The 23,202-nt window shown below is 47.1% G+C and overlaps 1 protein-coding gene and 1 pseudogene across 1 annotated transcript in view; both read left to right on the top strand.

Moving 5' to 3' along the window:
* The first annotated feature begins 225 nt into the window (after nt 1-225).
* The window catches only part of CWF19L2 (CWF19 like cell cycle control factor 2), a 2,067,169-nt gene continuing 2,044,192 nt past the window's right edge, over nt 226-23,202 (top strand). Inside the window, exon 1 of the mRNA XM_069640682.1 lies at nt 226-405. Within this exon, the coding sequence (XP_069496783.1) occupies nt 313-405 (93 nt within the window). The 5' untranslated portion in view covers nt 226-312. The remainder of the gene's footprint in view (nt 406-23,202) is intronic.
* Nucleotides 19,510-21,521, top strand: LOC138528812 (TLC domain-containing protein 4-B-like; annotated as a pseudogene).

Genomic DNA, 23,202 nt, shown 5'->3' on the forward strand with positions numbered 1-23,202 from the left:
TCCAAGAGAGACGGCGAGCTCCCTTTTCGCCAGCTGTATAGCTAGGCTTGAATTTCCCTACTTGGAATCTGTAGTTAACTTGCTTTGCATCCGCCCTCAGCTCGTCACTTCCAGGCCGGCTCGGCGAGCAAGAACCAATGGGAATGCTCGCTCTTTGGACCAATAGGGCCCAGCCAGTCGTGAGACCTGCTGCCACAGGGCGCAATTGACGGAAATAACCAAGGCTCTGCTACAGAGTGTGGAGCGGAGCTGTGATGATAGCGACGTCTTAGGTCCGTTCCTCTAATATCAGATCAGCACTACCGCACAAACATGGCTGCGTTTGGAGCGAGGTTTGAAAGCGAGAAGAGTATTTCCGATAAAAGGGATGCCAAGCGTACCGCTAGGGAGCGCGAGCTGCAAAGGGTGAGTGTGAAATTGCCTCGTTTCGGTCTTGTAACCACGAGCAACCCTGAAAACGAGTAGCGTGATAAAGCACCACTGACCAGAGGTGGAAGTGTACTATAAATCATTGGAACGCTACCACTAGTTCATTTGCTTTTTAAACCATGTGCTTTAAGTTTCAAGGTCCAAGAAAAGCGTTTTTTTTCTTTCTACGGAGCCAAGTATAGTAACAGGTCAGCTCAAGCACTTGTTGCACACATAGCAGCCAGGCGTAGACACACACACAGTCTGTGGCATTTAAGCCAGCTCTTTGCGAACACGTTTTTAAAACCATTTTCATTAAAATAAGAGCTTTAACATGAGAGCTTGAAATAGAGGCTTTGGATGCAGGTTTTTGTAATGCTTTTCAATGCAGTTTGGCATATGAAGATGGATATCTGTTGTTTGGTCCTATGTGTTCCACCCATTTACGCCCATCTATAAGTTAAATCAATAGGCTTATCCTCCCATTTCCACCCATCTGTGGGCAAAACATACCCCTTATTGCACTCTTTGGCTGATTTTTTGTATTTGTTTATTATTTGTATTGCACACCAAACCCTAAGGTAACTGGGCGCTTGAAAACTTAGAGGTTACATACATGTTAGGCAGGCAAATTACAATCAAATGGCAGTAAGTGAAACCCAGGTTACAGGTGGGTCAGATAATAGGTGATAATGTGCATAATTCAAGCTGAACAAAAGATGAAGAACAGTAACATAGTGATCAGGAAATATGTTGATGTCTTAGTGATGAGGCATGTTGCTCAGCCAGTTTTTTATTTTGGCTTTGAAAGTGAGGAAGGAGGGTTCCTGTCTAAGAGGGATGGGGATGGAGTTCCATCGTTTGGCAGGTTGGACAGGGAAGCTGGCTCCTCCGGCTGTTGTTAGGTTAAAGCTTGGTACCACCAGGCTGTAGGAGAGAGAAGATCTGGTGGTGCGTGTGGGCTGGTGTTTACAAATTTTGTCCGCCAGATATTTAGGGGCTGAGTTTGTGAGGCCTTTGTGCGTGATGGCCAGGGTGCGTAGTGTGATTCTATCGCGGATGGGCATCTGGTTGGTGTTGTGTCTGTGAGTGGATATGGGGCAGGATCTAGGGAGACTAAGTGTTGCTTTCAGTGAGTTATTTTGGAGTACCTGAAGTCTATTTAGATTGTGTTCAGAGGAACCAAGGAATAATGTGTTGCAGTAGTCAAGTTTAGATAAAGCGTTAGACAGCTGCTTATAGATAGATAAGATTTACAACTGTAGATCAGTTTATTGGTGTAGGCCGTGGCAGACACCACACTACTGACCTGTTTTTTAAGAGGGAGTGTTGAATCGAGTTAGACCCCCAATGTTTTTATCTCTTTAGAGACGTTGATTTTATTACCATCAATGATGAAAGAAGTGTATCTGGTGTCGAGTTTGTTCAGACGCGCCTGAGTGCCCACGATCATTAACTCTGTCTTGTCGTCATTGAGGCATAGACTGTTGGTGGCCACCCAGGCTTGGATTTCACTGTAAATGTTGTTTAGCAGTTTGGAGTCATGGTCGTAACAGCCAGTGAGTGGGATGAGGACTTGTGTCATCTGCATAGTTTGTGCAGATGACACCCAAGTTGTCCAGGCGGTCAAAGAGTAACTTCGTAAATATATTGTATAGTGTGGGCGACGCACAGGATCCCTGAGGGACACCACAGCGTATCGGTGTGGGATCTGCTGAGGCCGAAGGGGCGAAGAATCTGGTGGTCCCATTTGATAAGAAGGATTTAACCCAGTCGGATGCATTGGTGGCGAATGCTGCCGCTCCTTTAAGATGCTTGGTGAGAATTTGGTGGTTGACGAGGTCGAAGGCTGCAGATAAGTCGAGGAGTTAGAGGAATGCTAGCTTACCTTTTTCCTTCGCCTCGTCCATTTGGATCTTTAGATCTAGGAGGGCTGTCTCAATTCCATGTTTGGGTCTGAGGCCTGATTGCTTAAGTCCTAGGAGTTCATTTTCCTCTAGGTGCTTCTGGATTTGCAGGTAGTCATATGCATTGTAACCAAGAAAAGAAAACCATTGCATGTGAGTTCGGCATCGCCTTACTAACATAGTCCAAACGGCCACTGTAATGTAATTCCCCCCCCCTTTCCCAAGACTTGCTCCGATATTGATCGCTGTACATGTGTACCGTCCGCTGTCCCGTATAGATCTGTCCGGTTGTTGTACCCTTTGTTATGTTATCGTCATTGGGTGAACCCTTTCCTGCTAGATGTACAGGTCTAATAATTCCCTGTATCGGCCCCCCCTCGCTGGATTGAGCCTTGATTGTCGTTTGAAGGCGGCCCTCTCAAGTCTCCACGTCTTGGAGAGGGTGGTGACCCACTCATTGTGGGAAGGTGGAGTTGGTGCCTTCCAGTGCGAGACTAGAAGTTTAAGTGCAGTAATTGGTATGAGGCTTATGAGCTTCCGTGTTGCGCGTCCACATGCCAGTCTGTCCCGTCTTCGTCCAGGAGCTTTGTGTTGGTGGTGAAGGCTATGTCTGTCCCATCAATGTCTGTGAGTTGTCGATGGACTCTACGCCAGTAGGGAGTTAATGCGGGGCATGACCAGAGTATGTGTCCCATTGACCCTATGCCCTTGCAGCCTCTCCAGCGCAGTGCTGAGGGTTGGAGACCCATTTTATAGAGTTTGACTGCGGTATTGTAGAGTCTGCGGAGGATTTTGTACTTTATCTCTCAGTTTTTAAGGCAGACGGAGACTGCCGGAATGGCCTGGAAGTAGGTGAGCATGTCTGGACTGCTGATTGAAATCCCTAGGTCTTCCGCCCATAGTGTGGCTTGTGCTTGTGTTCTACCTTTGCTATCAGGGATCGACGTAGAGTAGAATGTGTGACACCATGGAAAGGTTTCTAGGTTTTGTTCCATTTCCTTCTTGCATTGCACGGGAGGCAGCTGGCAGGATTCTGCAGTTGTGTGCTTTAGTATCGTAGCCTCAATGGTGTGGTAGCACAGCCAGTCACCCCCCCGTCCCATCCAGTCCTAGAATGTGTTGTGATTCTCGGAAACCTACCAATGACCCATTTTCTGTGATATCCATTACCCGTGTCTTTGCCCATTTAGTTGTCTGGTTCCTATAGATTGTCTGCGTTTGCCCATATGTTAGTAGCGACATAATCCTGGCCCATGGTGTGCTACTTTTGTTGGAGCCCCTTCTGCTGCCTGTAGTCGATGCCGCTGTAGGATAGTTGGTCCTACGATTGGGTGTGCTTTGAGTGTCGGCGTGAGTTTATGCAGTGATGTGGCCATAATCTCTGCAGGTGTTAGTGGGGCCATCATGGCCACTTCCATGCTGGTGTCATCACTTGCGCTTAGCCATCATTTCATCTACCTTATTTGAGATGCCTGGTAATAGGCAATCAGTGAGGGGGCTGCCAGTCCCCTGTTGGCTTTACTCACTTGTAATATGGGGAGCCGAACTCTGGCTTTTTTCCCTCGCCATATACATTTGATGATGGTTATGTCCAGTTCTTTAAGCATGCTTGAGGTTGGGGCGGTTGGGAGCATCATGGTTATGTAGATTAATTTGGGGAAAGAATTAATCTTAAGGGCGTTGATCCTCCTGGTCACCGATAGTGTCAGGATGTTGCACCTGTATAAGTCCGCCTTTATGCATTGTCTGACCAACCGGTAATTGAGGTAGCGCAGTTCCGCTACCGAGGCACTTATTCAAATCCCTAGGTATTTTATGGAATGGAGCTGGAGGGTGAACGGTGCAACCCTGCCTGGGTCCCATGGCACATCCTTTCTTGGGGGCATTACCTCCAATTTATTCAATTTTATTTAGTAACCCACCATCGGGCCTATGTCTTGTAGGAGCGATTTGATATATGGTAGGGTCGCTGGGGTCTTGCTGATATATATTAGGTCGTCCGCATAGGCGATAACCAGTGTTCCTAGGTCCCTTGGTGTATGCCTGCCCATTTCTGGTCTGTGCGCATCCTAATTGCTAGGGGTTCGATGGATAGGGCGTAAAGCAGGGGCGATAGCGGGCAGTCCTGGCGCGTGCCCCACTGGAGGTCGAATTTGGTGGCGGCCACCCCATTAGTGACCACTGAGGAGGTCGGGCCTGTGTATAGGAGCTTAATTAGATGGACGAGGCACGGGGAGAAGCCATATCTTGGTAGCACGCGAAACATAAATTCCCATTGCACTTTATCTAACGCCTTCTCCGCGTCTATTGCCAGGATGGTGTCTTGACGGTCTCTTTCACCCGATATAATGTGTAGTAGCCTGCAGATGTTATCACTGGAGTGCCTGCCCTTAATGAAGCCCGTTTGGACTTTGTGTATTAGTTGCGGGAGGGCGCTTTCTATTCTTTGTGCCAGGCATTTCACCAACATTTTAGCATCTGAGTTAATTAATGAAATCGGCCTATACGAGCCACATGCTTCTGGATCCTTCCCGCCCTTATGAAATACTATATTGGCTGCCAGTATTGATTTTGGTAGCTGTTTCTGGGTGAGTGCTTCTTTAAAGACTGCTTCGAGTTTCGGGGCAGTGTCCTTGACTATGTTCTTCTATAGGTCGATTTGGATCCCATCGGGGCCGGCGGCCTTTCCGTGGGAGAGTGATAAGATTGCTCGTGTTATTTCTGCAACTGTGATGTGAGCGTAAAGTTTGTCTACCTGTTCTGCTGATACTCTGGGAATGGGTACTGTGTCTAGGAAGGCCTTGATGACCTGGGGTTATATGTATCGGTTGCTGTGTACAGCTCCCGATAGAATTTTGCAAATCTCGTGTTAATTTGTACTAGGTTGTTTTCCTTGTCCCCGAGGCCTGTAATCATTTGTGCAGCTTGTCGTTTTTTTAGTGCTAGTGCCATCATGTGTAGAGGTCTGTCATTCTCCAGGTAGTATATTTACGTCCAGTTCATGTATGATTTTTTTTGTGCCCTGTCTGTGGTGAGTTGCCTGATTTCCGCTCTTAGTTTCCGTAGTTGATGTTGTAGTTGATTGTCCCGGGATACTTTGTGGCGCGTCTTAAGCTCTTCCGTTAGTCAAGCCTCCCCCCCCACACTTTCTGCTTTTATGCCCAGCGTGATACACATTGCCCTCTGAAATAGGCCTTAAACGCATCCCAACACCTGTATGGGGTAAACCTTCCGTGCTCTTTATTTTCCCAGAATACTTCAATATCGTCCCGCAGGTGCTCTACTATGTCGGGGTGTTGTAGTACGTGCAAGTTTAAGTACCATGCCAGGGGTTCGCGGGTCGTGTCAGGGAGTGAGAGGTGCAGTGTTACCAGGGCGTGATCTGAGATGGTGGTTGGCATAATGTTGCAGTCGGATAGCATATATACTTTGTTGGCAGGCGTCAGCCAGTAGTCTAACCTGGAGTAGCTGTTGTGGTGGTGGGAATAATGTGTGTAGTCATGACGGTTCACATGCGTGTGTCCCCCATATGTCTATCAGTTGCAAGTGGGTCTAGGGCTATGTTTAAGTCACTGCCTATCGCTCAATAATTCTGCATATATTGGGCGCATTGGAGTATGTGCGGGTGAAAAAAGGCTAGCATGTCTGTCGTGGGGGCATATATATATTTAGTAGGGTGATTGTGTGCCGTTGTATCTGCCCTTGTACCAGTATGACTCGCCCCTCTCTGTCACTGTATATATGTTGCACTTGGAAGAAAACCTGCTTGTGTATCAGGATGGATACCCACCATTTGCCGTGGCTCTGTGAGTGTACTGCCGTGCCCACCCATCCTCGTGCTTATTTTTCAGCTTCAGTTTTATTGAGATGGATCTCTTGCAGGAATATAATATCCCCTTTAATATCTCTCATGTAATTAAGCACACGCTTCCGTTTAATGGGGTGGCCTAGTCCTTGGATGTTCAGGGTCACTAATGTGAGTTTTGACATTGTGTAGGTTACCTTGATGTCGGGTCCCAGAGAATCCACATCATCTTTGACCATTGGCACTTCTGCTTGCACTGAGCATGTCCCTTGCCTCTTCCCCATAACGTTAAACCTGTGAATTAACTTCCCCAACATGACATAACACGTGCCCAGCCGTAGGCCTGTGAAGAACCAATGATGGTAACATTGGGCTGGCCAACCAACCGGCCGTAACCCAATACTAGGCTGAGAAGCCCATATATGGGGTTGGTGGGTGTAAACCGTGGGTTCGCTTCCCCTTCCCTTATATCTTGTCTTGGTAGCACCGGTAGGTTGGAAGGTGACACATGTGGCGGGGGTTGCTCCATTTTGCGTTTCTCTTGTCCCCTACCCTTTGATCTCGGGGAGATTTCCTTCTAGTTATTTCGTCTTTCATTGACGTTTCACTTTGCGCAAATTGGAGCGTCGCTTCCTAGCTTACGTTCTATCGATGGGTATCTGGTGGTTTTACTAACGGTGTTCCAGGGATGGATCATCCTCAGGACATCCCCGTATGCTTCCTTTGATCAGGGTCCCACCCCCTGGGCCTGCTTTTTGCCACTTCCCCTTTGTCTGTGTGTGTTTTTGCTGGGGCAAGAGGGGGTGATCCGATCTTGTTGCCTCTGTTGTTGTTTTGTCTAGGTCTGTCGTCACTATGGTCTGTTGTTGCAGGAACGCCATGCAGATGTCGGGTCCTCAAACGAGTGCCATAGTCTGTCTATCTGTATGCACCAGACCGCTGGAAACTTTAGATAGTGCCTATGTTCTGTGGTTTTGAGTGCTTCAAATATGGGATTAAAGCCTTTACATCTTCTTGATACTTCCATCGAGTAGTCATTGAATAATCGTATTTCAGTTCTGTCGATGCCCACTGGGGTTGTTATCCTGTATGCCTTTAGGATGGCCACTTTGTGTTGAAAGTTTAATAGGCGCAAGGTGATTACCTTCAGACGTTAGTTTGGTGCTGGCTTGGGTATTGGAGCTCTGTGCGCCCGTTCTATAATGAGGTTCCTGGCATTGGCTAAGTGCAGGGAGTTTTGCAGGAGATCATATATGAATTTTTCCAAACCGTTCCTTCAGCGTTTTCCTGGACACCAACGATTCTGAGGTTATTCCTGCGGGATATGTTTTCTTGATCCTCAATCTTCTCACCAAGTCTTTGAAACTCTGTATAACCCTGTCCAGGTTTCCATGGGTGGCTGGTTCTCCTCCCGGGTGCTGATGCGCTGCTCATTATCTGTGGTTCTCTCTGCTTGAGCTGTCAGGTGACTTTGCATGTTCTGGATAGGGGGGCCGCTGGGTGGATGCGGGGTCTTCCTTGCTGTTGGTCGGGTGGTATGCTCTCTGTCTTGTGCCGGCGCTGCCGTGCACTTAGTTCCTTTCCTTTGATGGTCCCCCTGGTCTCTTTGCCCTCACGACTAATCTGGGGGCATATCCCCCCTCCTGTTTCCCCAGTAATTGTTGGGGTGCTGGCGCTCTCTGTTGTAGTCTCTTCCCCCCACTTGCAGTCTGTGCTTGCTTGTTGGGTCTCCTACCACCTTGTCTTGCTTCTCACTATGACCTGGAACCAGTCCTGTTGCCCGGGTCCTGGACCCCCTCCTCTTGCTGAGCTCTCAAGGGGCTCGTGGGCGGGGGTGCCAGTGTCGGGCCCATTCCTAGGGGGTGCATCTGACCTCCAAAGGAGGTAGTGTTCTTTGTAGCTGGTACCCCCCCCCAGGCTAGGCTGTAGTCGCGTGTCGGGCCCTCCGTGCTCTTTATTGCCAGTAAGAGTGTTCCCTTTGTGCTGGGTCCTATGCAGTTAGCCGTTAGAACGCTGTGCTCTGGATGTGTGCTCCCTGCAGGGGCGAGCATGATTGCAGTCGTCCAAGCCGTTGCATGCAGAGCATGTGCATTGGCTGCGTTCTGTTTTCCCCAGACTGTGGGTAGCTGATTATGCCCACGCTGGCGGTGCGGTCGTGTGTCTGCGGTGCTAATGGGTGCCCCCGCTACGTGCTAGACTTACTTGCATGTCGGGGGTTCCCACTGCTTCTCTGAGTCCACGCCCAGAGGTGATGCAGGTGGGGTGGCTGGCTCTTTCTAGCTCGTACACCTCTCCTTCTCTGGTTCCCCCTGCAGCTACTTCTGCTGGGCCTGTTGTGCTCACCTGGGGACTTCGTGGCGGCCCTAGTCTTCTCCGGTGCTAGTTTCCAGGGTGACAACGCATCAGCCCTTGTGTGGCCGAACCAGTTCTCACAGGCGGCCCTGCAGCTCTGGCGCTTCTTATGCTGTGCGGGTCCTGCTGTTGTTGGATCCACTGCGTTGGGCTCTATACTTCCTTTCCCTGCCGGGTGGTGTCCCGTTACACTGTTAGGGAGCTGGGCTGGCTGTTCGGTGTCAGTGTTTTCCTTTACGCGCCTTTTTGTGCTCCGTTGCCAGTCATGGCGCTAGACGCCCGCTGTTCTGCACCGTTTATCTTCGGATCTGTTGCACGATTTGTTCGCAGATTTCGGCAATCTCTGCCCCTTCTATTCCGATCTGTGCAATCTCCTTTTTTACTTTGTTCGATGCGCTTTAGCGGGGTAAGAGTCGGCTTCACATGCAGTTCGTCATCGGAGCTCCCTTAGCCCTTGCCATCTTGCTAGGGCTCTCGGCCCCTCAACCGGGTCTAACAGTTCTTTATGCCTTGCTTGGCCCACAACAATCCTGCTAGATGAACACAGTTCAACCTTGTCAGTCGTTCTGTAACAAAAGTTCCTTCTGTGTTCAACAAACACAGTATCTGCTCGACCCTCTTTGTAGATTTGCAATTAGCCTGGTGTACTCTCCTGCCAGGACTTTTCTTGGACTTTCACAACGGCTTGGTGTACTCCCCTGCCAGGACTTCATATCTTATAGTTCCTCTTTATACTCAAGTAGCAAATTCTACCTCTCTACCTGGTTTGGGATATCTACTTGACAAAACAATCTTCTTGTCATTTCACTTCTGTAATTTTACAATGTTCTATTTCTCTTTGATGCGGTCGCTGAAACTCCTTAGGGTCTCCACTCTGTTCTGGCAGACTCACCGGTTCTCTGTAGCGTTTTCTCGCTTGCTCGCACTTGCCCGGCGTATCTTTGCTGCTTTCTTCCCACTGTGGGCGGTTCTGACGTCTCTCCGGGCTCTCCCGCAGCTCTGCTCCTGCACGCCGGCTTCTCCTCAGCTCCTGGTAAGCACAACGCTGCTTTTCTTGGCTGCCGGTTGACCAGGGATCCACTCGTGGCTCCTGGCATCTCCACGTCACGCCTCGCTAGCACCATGTTTCTTTCCTTCTCTGCCGGCGAGCCCCTTCACTCCGCCACACCGTCTCGCACCTCCAGCTGCTGCACACCAGCTCATGCCTCCAGCCTTCGTCCGCATTCCCTGGAGAAGTCATGCCTTCGCTAGAGCTTCATCTCACCATTTGGTTCACATTTATAAAGGTCACGCTTGACACTCTTGCTGCTCTGCATCAATTCCTTCATCTTCCTAATCTCAGTACTTGGGTGGCTGTGGGATTTGAAGTCCACTGACAGTACCTTTTATGATTTAGATTGAAGTCCATTGATGGTTTCTGATGCATATCTCTTGGAGAGCCTTTCTCAATAATGCCATATGAAGGATCAGCTCTATATGAAGGGATATTGGAATTGAAAAAGGCCTTATTTGAGCTTTTAGACAAGGTTTTCTTGAGGCTCTTTGTTTTTAGACCAAGATTGGGAGAATGATTTGAAGGTATTGGGGAGGAAAGGTTCTTCTACTTTCCCTATGGGATGGGGGTAACTGACACGTGGCAATAGGCCATTAGGGTATTGGGTAACAGGGGGTCCTGCTCATAGGAAAATGGGGGATATTATGTCTCATTCAATGAAGTCATGACATCCCTCCAATAGTTGTCTCCTCCCTTCTGATCCTCCCTCATATAGCCGCCCCATGCTCAGGATCGGGAAGCGGCTGCCATCCCCTGGCCACATGGGAGGAGGTAATTACCGGGGAATTCGTGATGACTCCATTGAATTCATCACAGGAGGCAGAGGGGTCACGGGAGTCAGGGCTGAGAAGAGGATGGCAGTGATCAGTCCAGATGAGGGGATGGGTGAGGGTGGAGGAGACTAGGTTGGAGGAGTTGAACACTGCATCTAAGGCTTGACCTGATGTGAGTTGGGTCAGATTAAGGGTTTCCATGTTGTCAATGTGGTAATGGTCGTGGGGTTTGCGGGGGTGTCAAGCCAGATGTTTAGATCCCCAAGAAAGGTGAGTCGGGTGAGATAGCAGTATGGCCGATAGTCACTCAGGGAGTCTGCAAAGGTTCTGTTATAGCCTGGGGGGTCTGTAAAGGTGGAGGAAGCTGACTGAGAGAGGAGAGGATTGGAATTTAACTAGCAGGGATTTGCAGTTATCATTGCAGGGTTGTTTCTTGACCTGTAAGGGTGTGAGGTGAGGTTTGTGGAGGATGGCTCTACCACCTGCTCTGCTGGCTCTGTTTGGGGTGATAAGGGAGTAGCCTGGGGGGAAATCCTTGTGTGCTGAGGGGAGGAAGTCCTATGAGAACAAGGTTTTCATGATGAAAAGGATGTCTGGGTTTTCTTCACAGATGAGCTCATAAATCATATGTTTGTTTCTGGCGACTGATCTGGCGTAGATGAGGATGCAGGAGGGGGGTGAGCGGGGAAATGTCCTGTGCAGGGGTAGGGTGGTGTTAAGGAGGGCAATGCTGTGGGTCGGCCTGTCGGGGCAAGGGTGGGGAAGGAAGAAGGCGAGGGAGAAAGAGGGGAGAGGAAAAGCAGCTGGACCGGGTTGGGCGAGGGGGGGGGTGGAAGGAGTCTCAGGAGCAGAGGAGGGGGGAGGAGTGTGACAGGTGGCGGCTGTGTTTAGAAAGTCTTCTGCACTTAGGTCAATGGGGGGCTACCAAAGATGTGTGGGTAGGGGTATGGGTGGTGTTTGCAGAGTCCTGCGTTTTGGCCAAGGCTGAGCAGGCTGCGCTTAGTGAAGTGATGGTTGAGTGCCTAGGCGGGGGAGATTGGGCCAAGAGAGAGGGAGTGGATGGAGGTGGTGGCAGGGGTGGAAAGAGGTGAATGAAGCTGGGGTGGCAGGGATGTCGGGAGAGAGTGAGATAATGAAGAAGGTTGCGGAGGGGTCTAGGTGTGGGGTAGGAGGTGGAGTCGAGGGGCTAGGTTTTAAGAAAAACATTTATTTTTACATTTGTTTTAAATTAAGGTACTTGTAACACACTCCTGACTAACTCAATTGTATCTGGATGCAAATTAGATAGAAAATGCGGGCAGCAGGACCTGTGGCCCCAGGATGAAAAGGGCTCACAGAATAACGTACAGCTAGATAAATGCCCAAAAAAGGAATACTGTGGCACTAGGTCTGACCTAGAGCTACTTGAATAAATAAGTTTTCAAAGCTGTAACTTGTATGGTGTATTCTGAGACAGAATTTCAAACCATAAGCTATTCCAAAGTTTAGGGCCGTAGACGCTAAATCTGCGTTCACCTTTGGATTTAAGCTTGACCCGTGGAATTTCCAATAACCGCTTGTCACTGGAATGTTAGTGCCGCATTACACAGTACCGTTGGATTTTCATAGCTAGATATGAAGGAGCTTGCTTGTTTACACTTTTGTAAACAAGACATAACCTTTTTAAAATCTAACCGGTCCTTGACCGAATGCCAGTGTAAAGATCGATGATGGTTAGCGATTGGGGAGGATTTACTGACTTTAAAAATCAGTCGGAACTGTGGCATTTTGAGCCATTGCATGCAATATATTTGGGTAGATGGTATACCTGCCAAAAGCCTGTTGCAATAGTCTAAGCAGGAGTTTACCATTGCCCCGACCACTGCTGTGATATGCATTTCCTGAATAAAGGGGAGATCCTGACAGAGCAGGCTCAAAAAATAAAAAAAACTACTGTACATTAGCGCTCACCTGAGCTGTACATCCTAAATCTTCTTGCCAGATACATCTGAGATTTTTTATTTTTGATGCAAAAAGGAGGTGAGGCTGTCCGTGGGTAGGGCCGAGTAACGCAACCTCAGTTTTATTGGCGTTCAACAGTAGCCAATTGGTGAACATCCAGGTCTTCACCTCAGCCAAACAATTATCAAGTGTCTGAAAAGTCTCTTCCACCTTCCTAGGTTTTAAAAAGACTTGGGTGTCGTCTGCATAGGAGTGGAAATTGACTTTGTGTTCTGAGCAGATCCATCAAAGGATGTAAATAAAGATTAAACGGGGGAGAGAGTGACGACCCCTGTGGGACTCCACAACCCTGGGACATAGGCGTAGAGACAAAACAACTTGTTGTGACCCGTTGCTGTCTCTCAGAAAGAAAAGTGGCGAACCATTTGCCTGCTTGATCTGAGATGTTTACAATCTCTGAGTCTTTTGAGTAGGATACTGTGATCCACCATGTCAAAGGCTGCAGAGAGCTCCAACAGAACCAACAGGGAGAGATCCCCCTGGTCTGCCACTGGCAACAGATCATCCCATACTACAGTCAATGCAAACTCTGTCCCAAAGCCGGGACGGAACCCAGAATGGAGGGGGGGTCTAGGATTGCTTCATCATCAGTGTATTTCTTTGATTGGGCTGTCACATTTTTCTCAAATTTTTGCTGGCCAGGTGAGTGGGGGCAGCTGTGGAAGAATGGTCCTGGGACTGCGGGCATGTGCCAGGAGTGTGTGGGAAAGGGTGGGGGGTCAGCGGATGGGGGCCGGTGAGCTTTGGCCGAGGCAGTGCGGGTTGTGCTGAGGGAAGAGGTCTCGCAATGCGGGAGGGGGGGCAAACTAATGTGTCAAGGTCGGAGGGGGGTACTGCTGGAGGGATAGGAGGAATGGGGGGAGAGGTAGGCTTCTGGTTCCCGATGCGCCAGAGTGCACCTCTGACCTTGGAATTATTTGGCATGGTTGAGGACTAGGTTGAGAGCAGGAGGGAGTACTAGATGGAAGGCTCAAATGGCTGCATGCAAAGTATGGCTACCTTGTAGAATTAGACTTGATGCAGAGACTGGCTACTTTGCACGATATGGCTAACTGTTCGATATGGTTGACTGACACAGAAGTAGGCTAACTGCAAGATATGTCTGACTAACGCAGAAGGGGCAATGTAAGGTAAGGCTACCTTACACAGAAAGTCTAACTGCAAAATGTGTCTAACTTAGACAAGAAGGCTTAGATGCAAGAGAAGGCTAATTTACACAAAAAAGACTAATTGCAAGATATGGATGACAAACGCAGAAGGGCTAATTGCAAAATTAGGCTAACTTTCACATTAAGTAAGGCTAAATGCTAGATACGGTTGACTGACACCGTTGGGCTAAAGCAAAGTAAGGCTAACTTACACAGATAGGCTTCTAATTATGGTTTACTAAATTCCTAATATGCAAAACGTTTCTGATTCCAGGTAACCTACATATTTGACTAGTCGCTTGCAATGTTATATTCTAATTTGGAGGATCTTGCACTGCTGAGGCAATTAATTGTTCCTGTTTGTTCTATGTGGGTTCTCCCACTGCTGTGGCACTGCCGGATCAGTGAGCTCCCACTGCTGTGGCACTGCTGGATCAGTGAGGCACATGCTGGGCATGTTCTTTGTGACAGTAATTTGGACTGCTGAGGCCTATCATGTTCCAGGTATACGCGAGTGTAGCTTGCAGTGCTGTGGTGAGGCCCTTAATTTACCTCTTCTGTGTAGGTGTGCTCGCACTGCTCTATCCCATGCAGTTCCTTCTCCATGCAAGTGGAACTTATACTGTTGTGACCCACAATGTATCATTTCCTAGTGTGCTAATCTTGTATTGGAGACTCACAACGTTCCTGGTCCAGGTGAGGTAAAAAGGATATACTGAGATCCATGATATGCCTTTTCTATATATGAGGTGGTGTGCCCTACTGAAGGCTATGTTACACCTTTTTATAAGAGAGGAGCTTCTACTGCGTAGACACATTCCTGCTCTGTTTTCTGGGTGGGTGTCTTCTACCCTTGCTTTACACCTTGCCCATATCTGCTCCACCTGTTCTACATGATTAAAGCTAGTATTGGGGTTGCCCTGATTCGTCTTTTCTGTTTGTGTGGGTGAAGCCTGCACGATTCCTACTCTGTGTGAGCGAAGCGTTACAAAGCTTATACTGCTGTTGTGCCCCTTTCTTTACAAGCAAGGGAATGAGTGTTAGTGCTCATGTGTTCCATTTGAGAGAGTGTTTGTGCCACTGCACCATGTGCTTCATTTTGTTAATTGTGAGAGAAACCTGCTTTTATGTCTTATGCAGAAAGTTGACGATGATAATGATTTCCATACAGTTTTAACTCACACACGTCAGCTGGATGTCACATACTTTTTACTTTCTTGCAAAGGAGAAAACTATTTTTTATGCTCTAGAAATCTCTTAAAGATTAAAAATAGGAAGTAAAATACTCGCACCTCCAAAATCTTTTCTGGAGCACTACTTGAAAGAACAGTCGGAGCAGTGAGAGAGGATTTCGGTGTGGAGTTGCTGATATCCTATTTCACAATGGACAATTTACAATAAGTTCACAGTACACCTCTTTCTTGTAGCTCATACATGATGTTTCAGTGGTAGGCAGCATACTATTATCTACTTTATTTTGGCAGAATTAGACTTCAGCAAATTTCATTGTTTAGCAATATTTATGTATAAACATATTGCAGAGGATGAATTTTCACATTGTTTAACTCTGTAAAGTCACTGAATTCCTGTCAAATTTATTTTTCTTTTGCTGCAAGGTGTTCTTCTGCAGGATTTGCATTAACGTCTCCAAATATACTGTACGCACAGCAATGTAGTTGAATCATTGTAGGGAGTAAATACCATATATTACACAATGCTTCATCTGTTTTTACTTGTGGAACCTTAGCTATCAAGTCCACAGGTTTATGGCAGCTGTCTTGCCTGTCGAGTGTGCCGTGACTTTTTCCATTTAGTATTTGCACCTGCTATATCGGTGAGGGGTGTTAGTAGGAGATAACGTATTTAGTGGAGTATGTTCTGTGGAGTGGTCTGTTTAACACAAATGTAATTTGTGTTGCACATTTGGATGACCGTTACAATGTGCACCGAGGCCATACATATGGGCATTTTCTCATTTTAAATGGACCAGACCTAGAGAGCTAATGACTACGGTGGCACTTTTCACACCCTCTTGGTGTGGACCTAAAAATGTTGCCAACTCCAACAGTGCGGATTGCGAATGGTACAGCCTGTTTTGATTCTTGCAAGGGTACGTGTAGGAACATGTGGTGATGGTGGGTGTATGAGGGCTGTCGGTAAGTATGTGTTGTGGGAGTGTAGTAGTCTTGGCGATGTAGTGATGTAAGGGCGAAGTGTGTTTGTATTGTTTTTTCAATATGTTTGCTTCGGTGCATAGTGGTGGGCGTAGTGTTGGGTGTGTTCGGTATGAAGTCTTTCAACATTGTGTGTGTTGGTGTGCTTCCCCAAGATCTAGGGTTAAGTCTCCACTGGAAGATTCTTGCTGGCCCCAACTTTCTGGTTTAGTGTGAATAATTCAATGACTTTGCATATTTAAAATTAGTTCTGAAACAAGATGTGTACACGTACACTGTTAAGCTGTTGCCCTTTAGTTTGTGCACTTGCAAGTGGTAATACTGTGTGTATGGCTTCTATGGAAAAAGTTATAACTTTCCATTGTCCATTATCTATCCTCTTGGTGTGACATCATGACATTGAGGAATGGGGTTTTTCAGATGCTATGACATAACCGCAATGACATAATGGATGTTATCGATTTTGTGTGACTTTTGTGCGTCTGTATGTCAGGGTTTGATATTGCTGGGATCGCTTTAGCTCCTACTTCTGAGGAGCTTGGTTAGCCTGGCACGAAAAGCTATGTTTGTCTTCAAAGGCCAACTGGTGCCATATAAACATAACTAAGTGACGTTGACTTTCTGTGTTTCGGAATGTGTATAAAGAAGCATTTAAAGCCTGGGCTGAATATAATGGACTAAAAGTTTTCATCTCGCATAAGTTAGATGTGCAGGACACTATGTACTATGTCCTTGTTCTTTAGGGGGTCGCACCTGCCTACTAGGTGATGCTGATACCCAGACACTGGTTTTAGCTCCTGCTCATGAAATCTGAACTTCGACTCCTGCACTCCCACGCAAACACAATAGCCTAGTTTTATAATCCTTGTTTTATGCACTCCCAATTGTGTCACATATGGCGACTAAGGCACAAAGAGATATGGGAAAGGTCCAATTTTGATGATGTGAATAAACTGTGCAAATTCTCCATCTCCTCCTTCACCAACTAGTTTAACACACACATTGCTACACCAATTAAACTCATTTCCAGTGATGGTCATAAAGGGTGCTAGGTCTACAGTTACTCAGTATTGTAGAGTTTTTGGTGCATGAGCGCTTGTAATTACACTGCCCTTCATAGACAAAATACAGCGGGCTCATTTTCTGTGTGCCTAGTAGTTTGCATCTTGAAATTGTGCACCCTGCTTATTGAAAATGTACATAGAATGATTCAACAGTATAGTCAGCCAATACGCCACACCAATCGCGCCAAAACAGAAATCTTACTACTTGGAGGTACAGACCATGCAATGCTGCCGTTTAAAATGCCTTCAGCCCTGGTTTGCAACCTCGTGGTTATCTTTGAACCTGGGCACTGTAAACCTCCAGGTAAATAACGTTAATAGAAACATCATCTTCCACTGCCTCGGCTAGATCTGCCTTTCTCTTGCTTCCTCACCGGATCGCCATTGTCCTCGGAGTAATTCTCTCTGGCATTGACTCGCACAACAGAGTTTATGGAAAAACAGCAAAGTACCCAAACTACGTGGTCAGGCTCCTTGGTCACAAAAGTTCAGATCACACTACTTGGTTGGCTGCTTATGAGAATCTCGCTTCCTTTGTACGCAAAGGCCTTCCTAGAGGACCTGTACCTACTTTGGAGATTTTACATGCCGATATCTCTAACAGAAGCCTAATGTCAGCCTCCTGTAATCGACTGGTATCCTACCTATCTAGCTACACATGATTGGGGTGAATTGGCCACCTTTTCTTCGTCTTGAGAATGTCTCTAGGATGTACCATGTATGGATCACACTGGCCCTGAACCCACCTTAGTCTGCTGTAAGCATGTTTAGTCTATTTCTCTCCCTCCATCCCTTTCCACAAAGTGCTCTGAAGCGGCTATTTGGAAATGTGAGTGTGGTTCAAAGCAGTACATGCAATCGCTTATCCTTTCATATATTACCTGCTCCTCCAGCAGATAGTTAAGGGAGTTTCCTCAAGTAAGTTAGTTCTGTTAGTCCAATAACTTGCCAACGGTACACACATTTGTGGGACACCGGCAACATCGAATTGACGGTCAGTCACTGCTTTGGGACTCGTCAGATAAGAGTCAGTCTGTGCGTGTAAGTTTATTTTTTATCAGATTTTGATCTGAAATGAAGGTTTTTGATGGCTTGTGTTTTTTTTTTTTTTAGTATGAAACACAGTGTATTCTCCTAAGCACGCTGTAATCGAGTCTCCTGTTTTGAAAGGGCCTGCTAACAATAAAATATCTGGCTAAAAATAAGAAGGGGGTGTACAATGTGCACAGTTTAGGGGCAACATACAAAAGTGGCAATGTAAATATTTCCGCTTATGTTATACTTTTAGGCACATGGAGATATTTGCAAATGAAAGTATATTAAATACCAGATGGGGATAATCTTGACAAGATAGCTAGCTGGTGCTTCCACTTCAAACAACCTTAAGCTTTCAACTTAAGAAAACAACAACATTGTACATAGCCATCCATCAATGATTTGGAAAGCAAATAGCACAGAGCACAGTGCGAGGCGGTAGGAGTCATTAAAAAAACACTTATTTTCCCGGTTTCATTTGTGGATACTTTGAGAAATGATTTGATAAATGAAGCATCACTTTAATACATGTTTTTGCTGGTCTTTGATGTTCTGTTCTTTTATTGAAACGAAGAGAATTAAACTCATGTTTTATAAAAAGAAAATCTGAGGGGGGATTGCGCAGGCTGTCCCCGGGGTTACCTGCATGATCTATCTCAGCCCACATTTACCCCATCAACTTTCATTGGGATAAAAGGGAGGAATCGCTCTTGCTTGCCAATGTATAGCACCACCACGTGTGCTCTAGATATAGATCAAGCTGCGACACGTATCTAGCAACTCGTCAGCATAGCCCCAATACATGCATATACTTGCACACAGTTAACTCCCTGTATTATCCTCAAGTGGGGTGTCCTTCTCTGCATGTTTGTGTGTGTAATACAATGTCCAGGATTGGCCTTATGGGTGCATTAACAATTTTGCTGTTTCCTAGGTATTATTGACCCTTGAATGCGGTTGTTGGACATACATTTTTATGACATTAGTATGTATATTCCCCATTTATTCGCATATGGCAATTGTCATAAATCCTAGCCATGATTGCTCTCAGTTAAATAGTTTGGAGCCATTCATGCTTTCCTGCTCTTCCAAATTGTTTCAAATTTGAGTTGGCTTTTCATTAGACTTAATAGCCGGTAGGATACCTTACGTTTACTCGTTATAGCTCTACGGCAGTAAGAAGACTTTGTCTGCCTTTCCACCTTTTAAATGGATAGTTGAGGGTATACAAGTCCGCGACATAGTTGGCTCTGTTTCTTTATGCATTGTATTTCTAATAGATGCCTTTTATTTATTTTTTATTATTATTGTTGGTTTGGCTTAGATAAATCTCGACCTTACAACATAGTTATACAAACATTTAAAACAAGAGTTAATTAACACTAATAAAATGTAACATGAAAGAATACAAAATGATAAAACATTAAGAGTTCATTACTCATTGCCCCTATAATTTTACCCTTGCACCATTAAGGACTATTTGTTTCAAAGTTGATTAAGCAGGTAATCCAATGACTATTTATCTAACACTTGATCACTATGGTCTCAGTTTTTTTCCTTCAGTCGTAAATTTCCCAGATAATTGATTATGGCATATCTTACACAACAATTCATAACAATCTGACAGGTCGCTTCCAACTCACCCCTATGATGGCAACTAATGGACAGCCTGGCATTTCCCGAGAGCAGGGAGTACCCAGATCACCGACCCTGGAGCGTCAGACGTTAATGGGCTTAACTCTTCCCCTCCACCCCCCAAGCGTAAATCGATCCTTCAGAAACTACAAGATGAGGAGGCCGGGGTGGCGCTACTCCAGGAAACTCATCTCCTCCCGGCTGATTTTGGTCATCTTCGATCCAGCGCCTATCCACGCCAGTTTTTTTGCCTCGGGAGACACCAAGAAGGGAGGCACGGTGATCTTGTTCCGGAAGGACCTACATCCCCAGATTTTGGACTCCATGAAGTGCCCAGTGGGCCTCTTCGTGGCCGTCAAATGCCTCCTGCTAGGGGACCTCTACATCTTTGTAACTGTATATGCACCCAACTCGGGGCAGGCAACCTTTTATGACACATTGGGCTCCTCCCTCTCAGGCTTTGCAGAAGGCCAAACAATAATAGGAGGGGATCCCCCGGCCCGGGAACCGCTGTGCTGGGGCCCCCTGCCAGGGCTCCCTCTCTCTATAGCAGCAAGCGTCGAGCCAAGCATCCCTGTCACTTGCTCACACTGCGGCAGCTGATGGGAGCAGGCGCTGGGAAGAGCGCGGTGACTGTCTGCTGCCGCCGCCGCCTCACACAGCATGTTCCTGGGCTGCGCATCTCTGTAGGCGGACCTCAGTTCAGTGGATGTCCTGGCTAAGGAGCGAACAGACGGAGGCACTGAGTGAGCGGAGGAGCCAAAGGAAGAAGCGCTGTTTCTGGAGCACAATTTTCCTGAACCATGCCTGCCTTCAGCAAGCTGACCATTGGCATTTCTTTTTTTTTTTTTTAATTATTTATTTTCAAGAATACCACAACATAGAAATAATATGTACACAAAATTACATCATAAAGTAATGACAACAAAGCAAACAAAACTATATGCCGCTGAAAAACCCCCTCCCCCGCAGGAGTCACAAAACAATCAATGAACTGGTCTAATATAATAGCAGAAATTTACCCCAAATCTTGTTAAATAATGTAGTTTTCTTCTCTCGGATATGGAGAGAGTGTTATATCAGAGACCATTGGCATTTCGATAACCAGCTTTGCAGTGTTTCAGCTTCTGTTCTATATTGTCAGTTCTTGGTTTTCGGCACGTTTAACAGCTGGTTTTAACAAGCTCAACTCTAAGCAGAAGATTGAATGGAACTCCAGGACTGTGTCTACATTTCATGCTTTGGTGGTTGGGTGCTTCTGTCTGTATATTCTATGGTTTGATGATGCAGTGAATACTGATCCTGTCTGGGGGGACCCCTTCCTGGTGAAACTGAACGTTGCTGTGACCTCCGGCTACCTCATTTCAGATTTGTTGCTTATTGTTTGCTACTGGAAGGCGATTGGTGATAAATATTTTATAACTCATCATTTGGCAGCTCTCTATGCTTGCTACTATGTACTGATGGTTCCTTGAAGTTCTGGGTTATGCAAAATCCTCCAAGTCAAACATCGTTAACGGGGTATTGATGACTGTTGCCTTCTTCATCGTGAGGATATCGGTCATGCCTGTGTATTATTGGCGAGTCTATTCCACCTTCGGGACTGAAGCCTTCCACAAACTGGGTCATGGTGCTCAGTGTGCCTGGATCATCTCCAGTGTTTTGTTGGACATCATGAACGTGATGTGGATGATTAGAATGGCTAAGGGGTGCCTAAAGGTTCTGCAGCTGATTGGAGAGCAACCAACCAAAACTGAAGAAAATGGGGAAACTTGACTAGGAGCTGCACCTGAAAAAGGGAACTTGCATACAATAATCACGTGTTCTTGGAGGACATGCACGTTTTTGACATACAATGGTACTTGAAGGTTTTTATGTTTACCTATTTAATATAATTCAACCCAATTCTCCCTTTGCTGCGGTGCTGTACTCACTGACCCGCATCATCAAAAGAAAAACGAAGCATAAATGCGCCGAATGCAACAGGAAGTACCACAGTCATGGTTCTGTTTAGCCTTGAAATGCGGTTAGCACCTATTTTGACTAAATTTCACCTTTCAAGAAATGCTTTTATCTGGGGTTTTTCATTCTATTAAACTGTGCCTCTTTCCTCTCTAATTGCTAACACAAAGAAAGTATGGAGGTATGCTGTTATGAGCAAAAAAACAGCCCTGCTAAAAAAATAGGAGGGGATTTCAATGGGGTACCAGACCCCACCAGAGACAAGACACCACCCCCCTCCCCCTGGCGATTTCGCACAGGCCATCAGCCTCCTGCGCCTCTTCAGCACCCTGGAGGTGGTGGATACGTGGCAGGTGCTTCACCCCACTGAGAAAGACTACTCCTCCTTCGTCCATCGGACACTCTCCAGAATTGACCTCCTCCTGTCCCCCCCCCCCCAAACTCTCGCTTTCACCAATGAGGTGTCCATAGGCCCACGGATTTTATCGGACCATGCTCCGATAGTACTGGAACTTCGCATCCAGAGCCCCAACGCTAACGCCCCACGCAGATGGGCGCTGTACGACCCAATCCTTCCCGACATGTCAATCGGGGACAAAATTGCTGCCACCATCAGGAACTTCTTTGAGGGGAACCCAGTCTCAGATACCTCCCCTGCTAACCACTGGGATGCGATGAAAGCTGTGGTTAGGGGAGCTCTGATGGCCCAAGGGGTCGCATTCCACCGAGACCGGAGACACATCCGGCAGCCCTGGAGGAAGACCTGCGGTCAGCTGAGGAAGCCCAAAAGAAAAGTGGCTGGTCCCCCAGATCTCAACAAGCTCTCCGATCAGCCCGAAAGAAATTGGAGGCCCACTACCCTCAGCATACTGCACAGCTATTGGCTAAGACCAGACAATTCTATTACGCCAAAAACAACAAGGCTAACAAGATTCTGGTGGCCAAGCTGGCCAAGACGAGACACACCAACACCATTGCATGGCTCCGACACCCATAGGGAGTGACTCACTTCTCGGAGCTGATGAAACTACAATTAGCTACGGACCACCTAACCCAGGTCATGACGGCACATCCAAATGATCGATCCAAACAAAAAGCATACTTGTGAAAGGCCGCCCTGCCACACCTCCCCGACTCCACACGAGGGCAGCTGGAGGCTCCAATAACCGGCGACGAGGTCAACGAAGCTATCAAGGCTCTCAAATTGCGGGCCCCGGGCCCACATGGGTTCTCTCCAAGGTTTTATAAAATATTCAAACCCCAACTCATCCCCCACATGGTATCTCTTTTCAATTCATTTAAGGGGTCGGGTTCTGTGACCCCCCCTCAATGCAAGAGTCTATGACGGTCCTCCTTCCTAAGCCAGGGAAGGACCCGAGAGATCCAGCTTCGTACAGACCCATTGCCTTACTGAATATTGACGCCAACCTGTATAAGATCCTGGCTAATCGGCTATCACTCATACTCCCGGACATTATCCACTCCGACCACGGGCTTCATCCTCCATCGATCTGGGGGGGGACAATATCCGGCGGACCCTGAACCTGATAGACATTTCCCACCGAAACTCCCAGGATCTCGCCCTAATGACCCTGGATGCAACCAAAGCCTTCGACAGAGTTGACTGGTCATTCATGGAATGCACCCTAGAAGCTTTTGGTTTCGGCCCGACGTTCCGGTCCATGGTCCTAGCCAATTATAAGGCCCCCAACACCATCCTGAGGATCAATGGCGCCCTCTCAGCACCGATCCCCATGTCCTGTGGGACAATACAAGGCTGTCTGCTATCTCCCCTTCTCTTCGCCCTCACAATGGAGCCCTTCGCCCAGAGAATCAGGCAGAATGAACTTATCAAGGGCCCGCAGGTGGGCCCATCTCAACATA

Source organism: Ambystoma mexicanum, chromosome 7q (genome assembly GCF_040938575.1).
Source record: "Ambystoma mexicanum isolate Mex_15411 chromosome 7q, UKY_AmexF1_1, whole genome shotgun sequence".
Lineage (NCBI taxonomy): Eukaryota > Metazoa > Chordata > Amphibia > Caudata > Ambystomatidae > Ambystoma > Ambystoma mexicanum.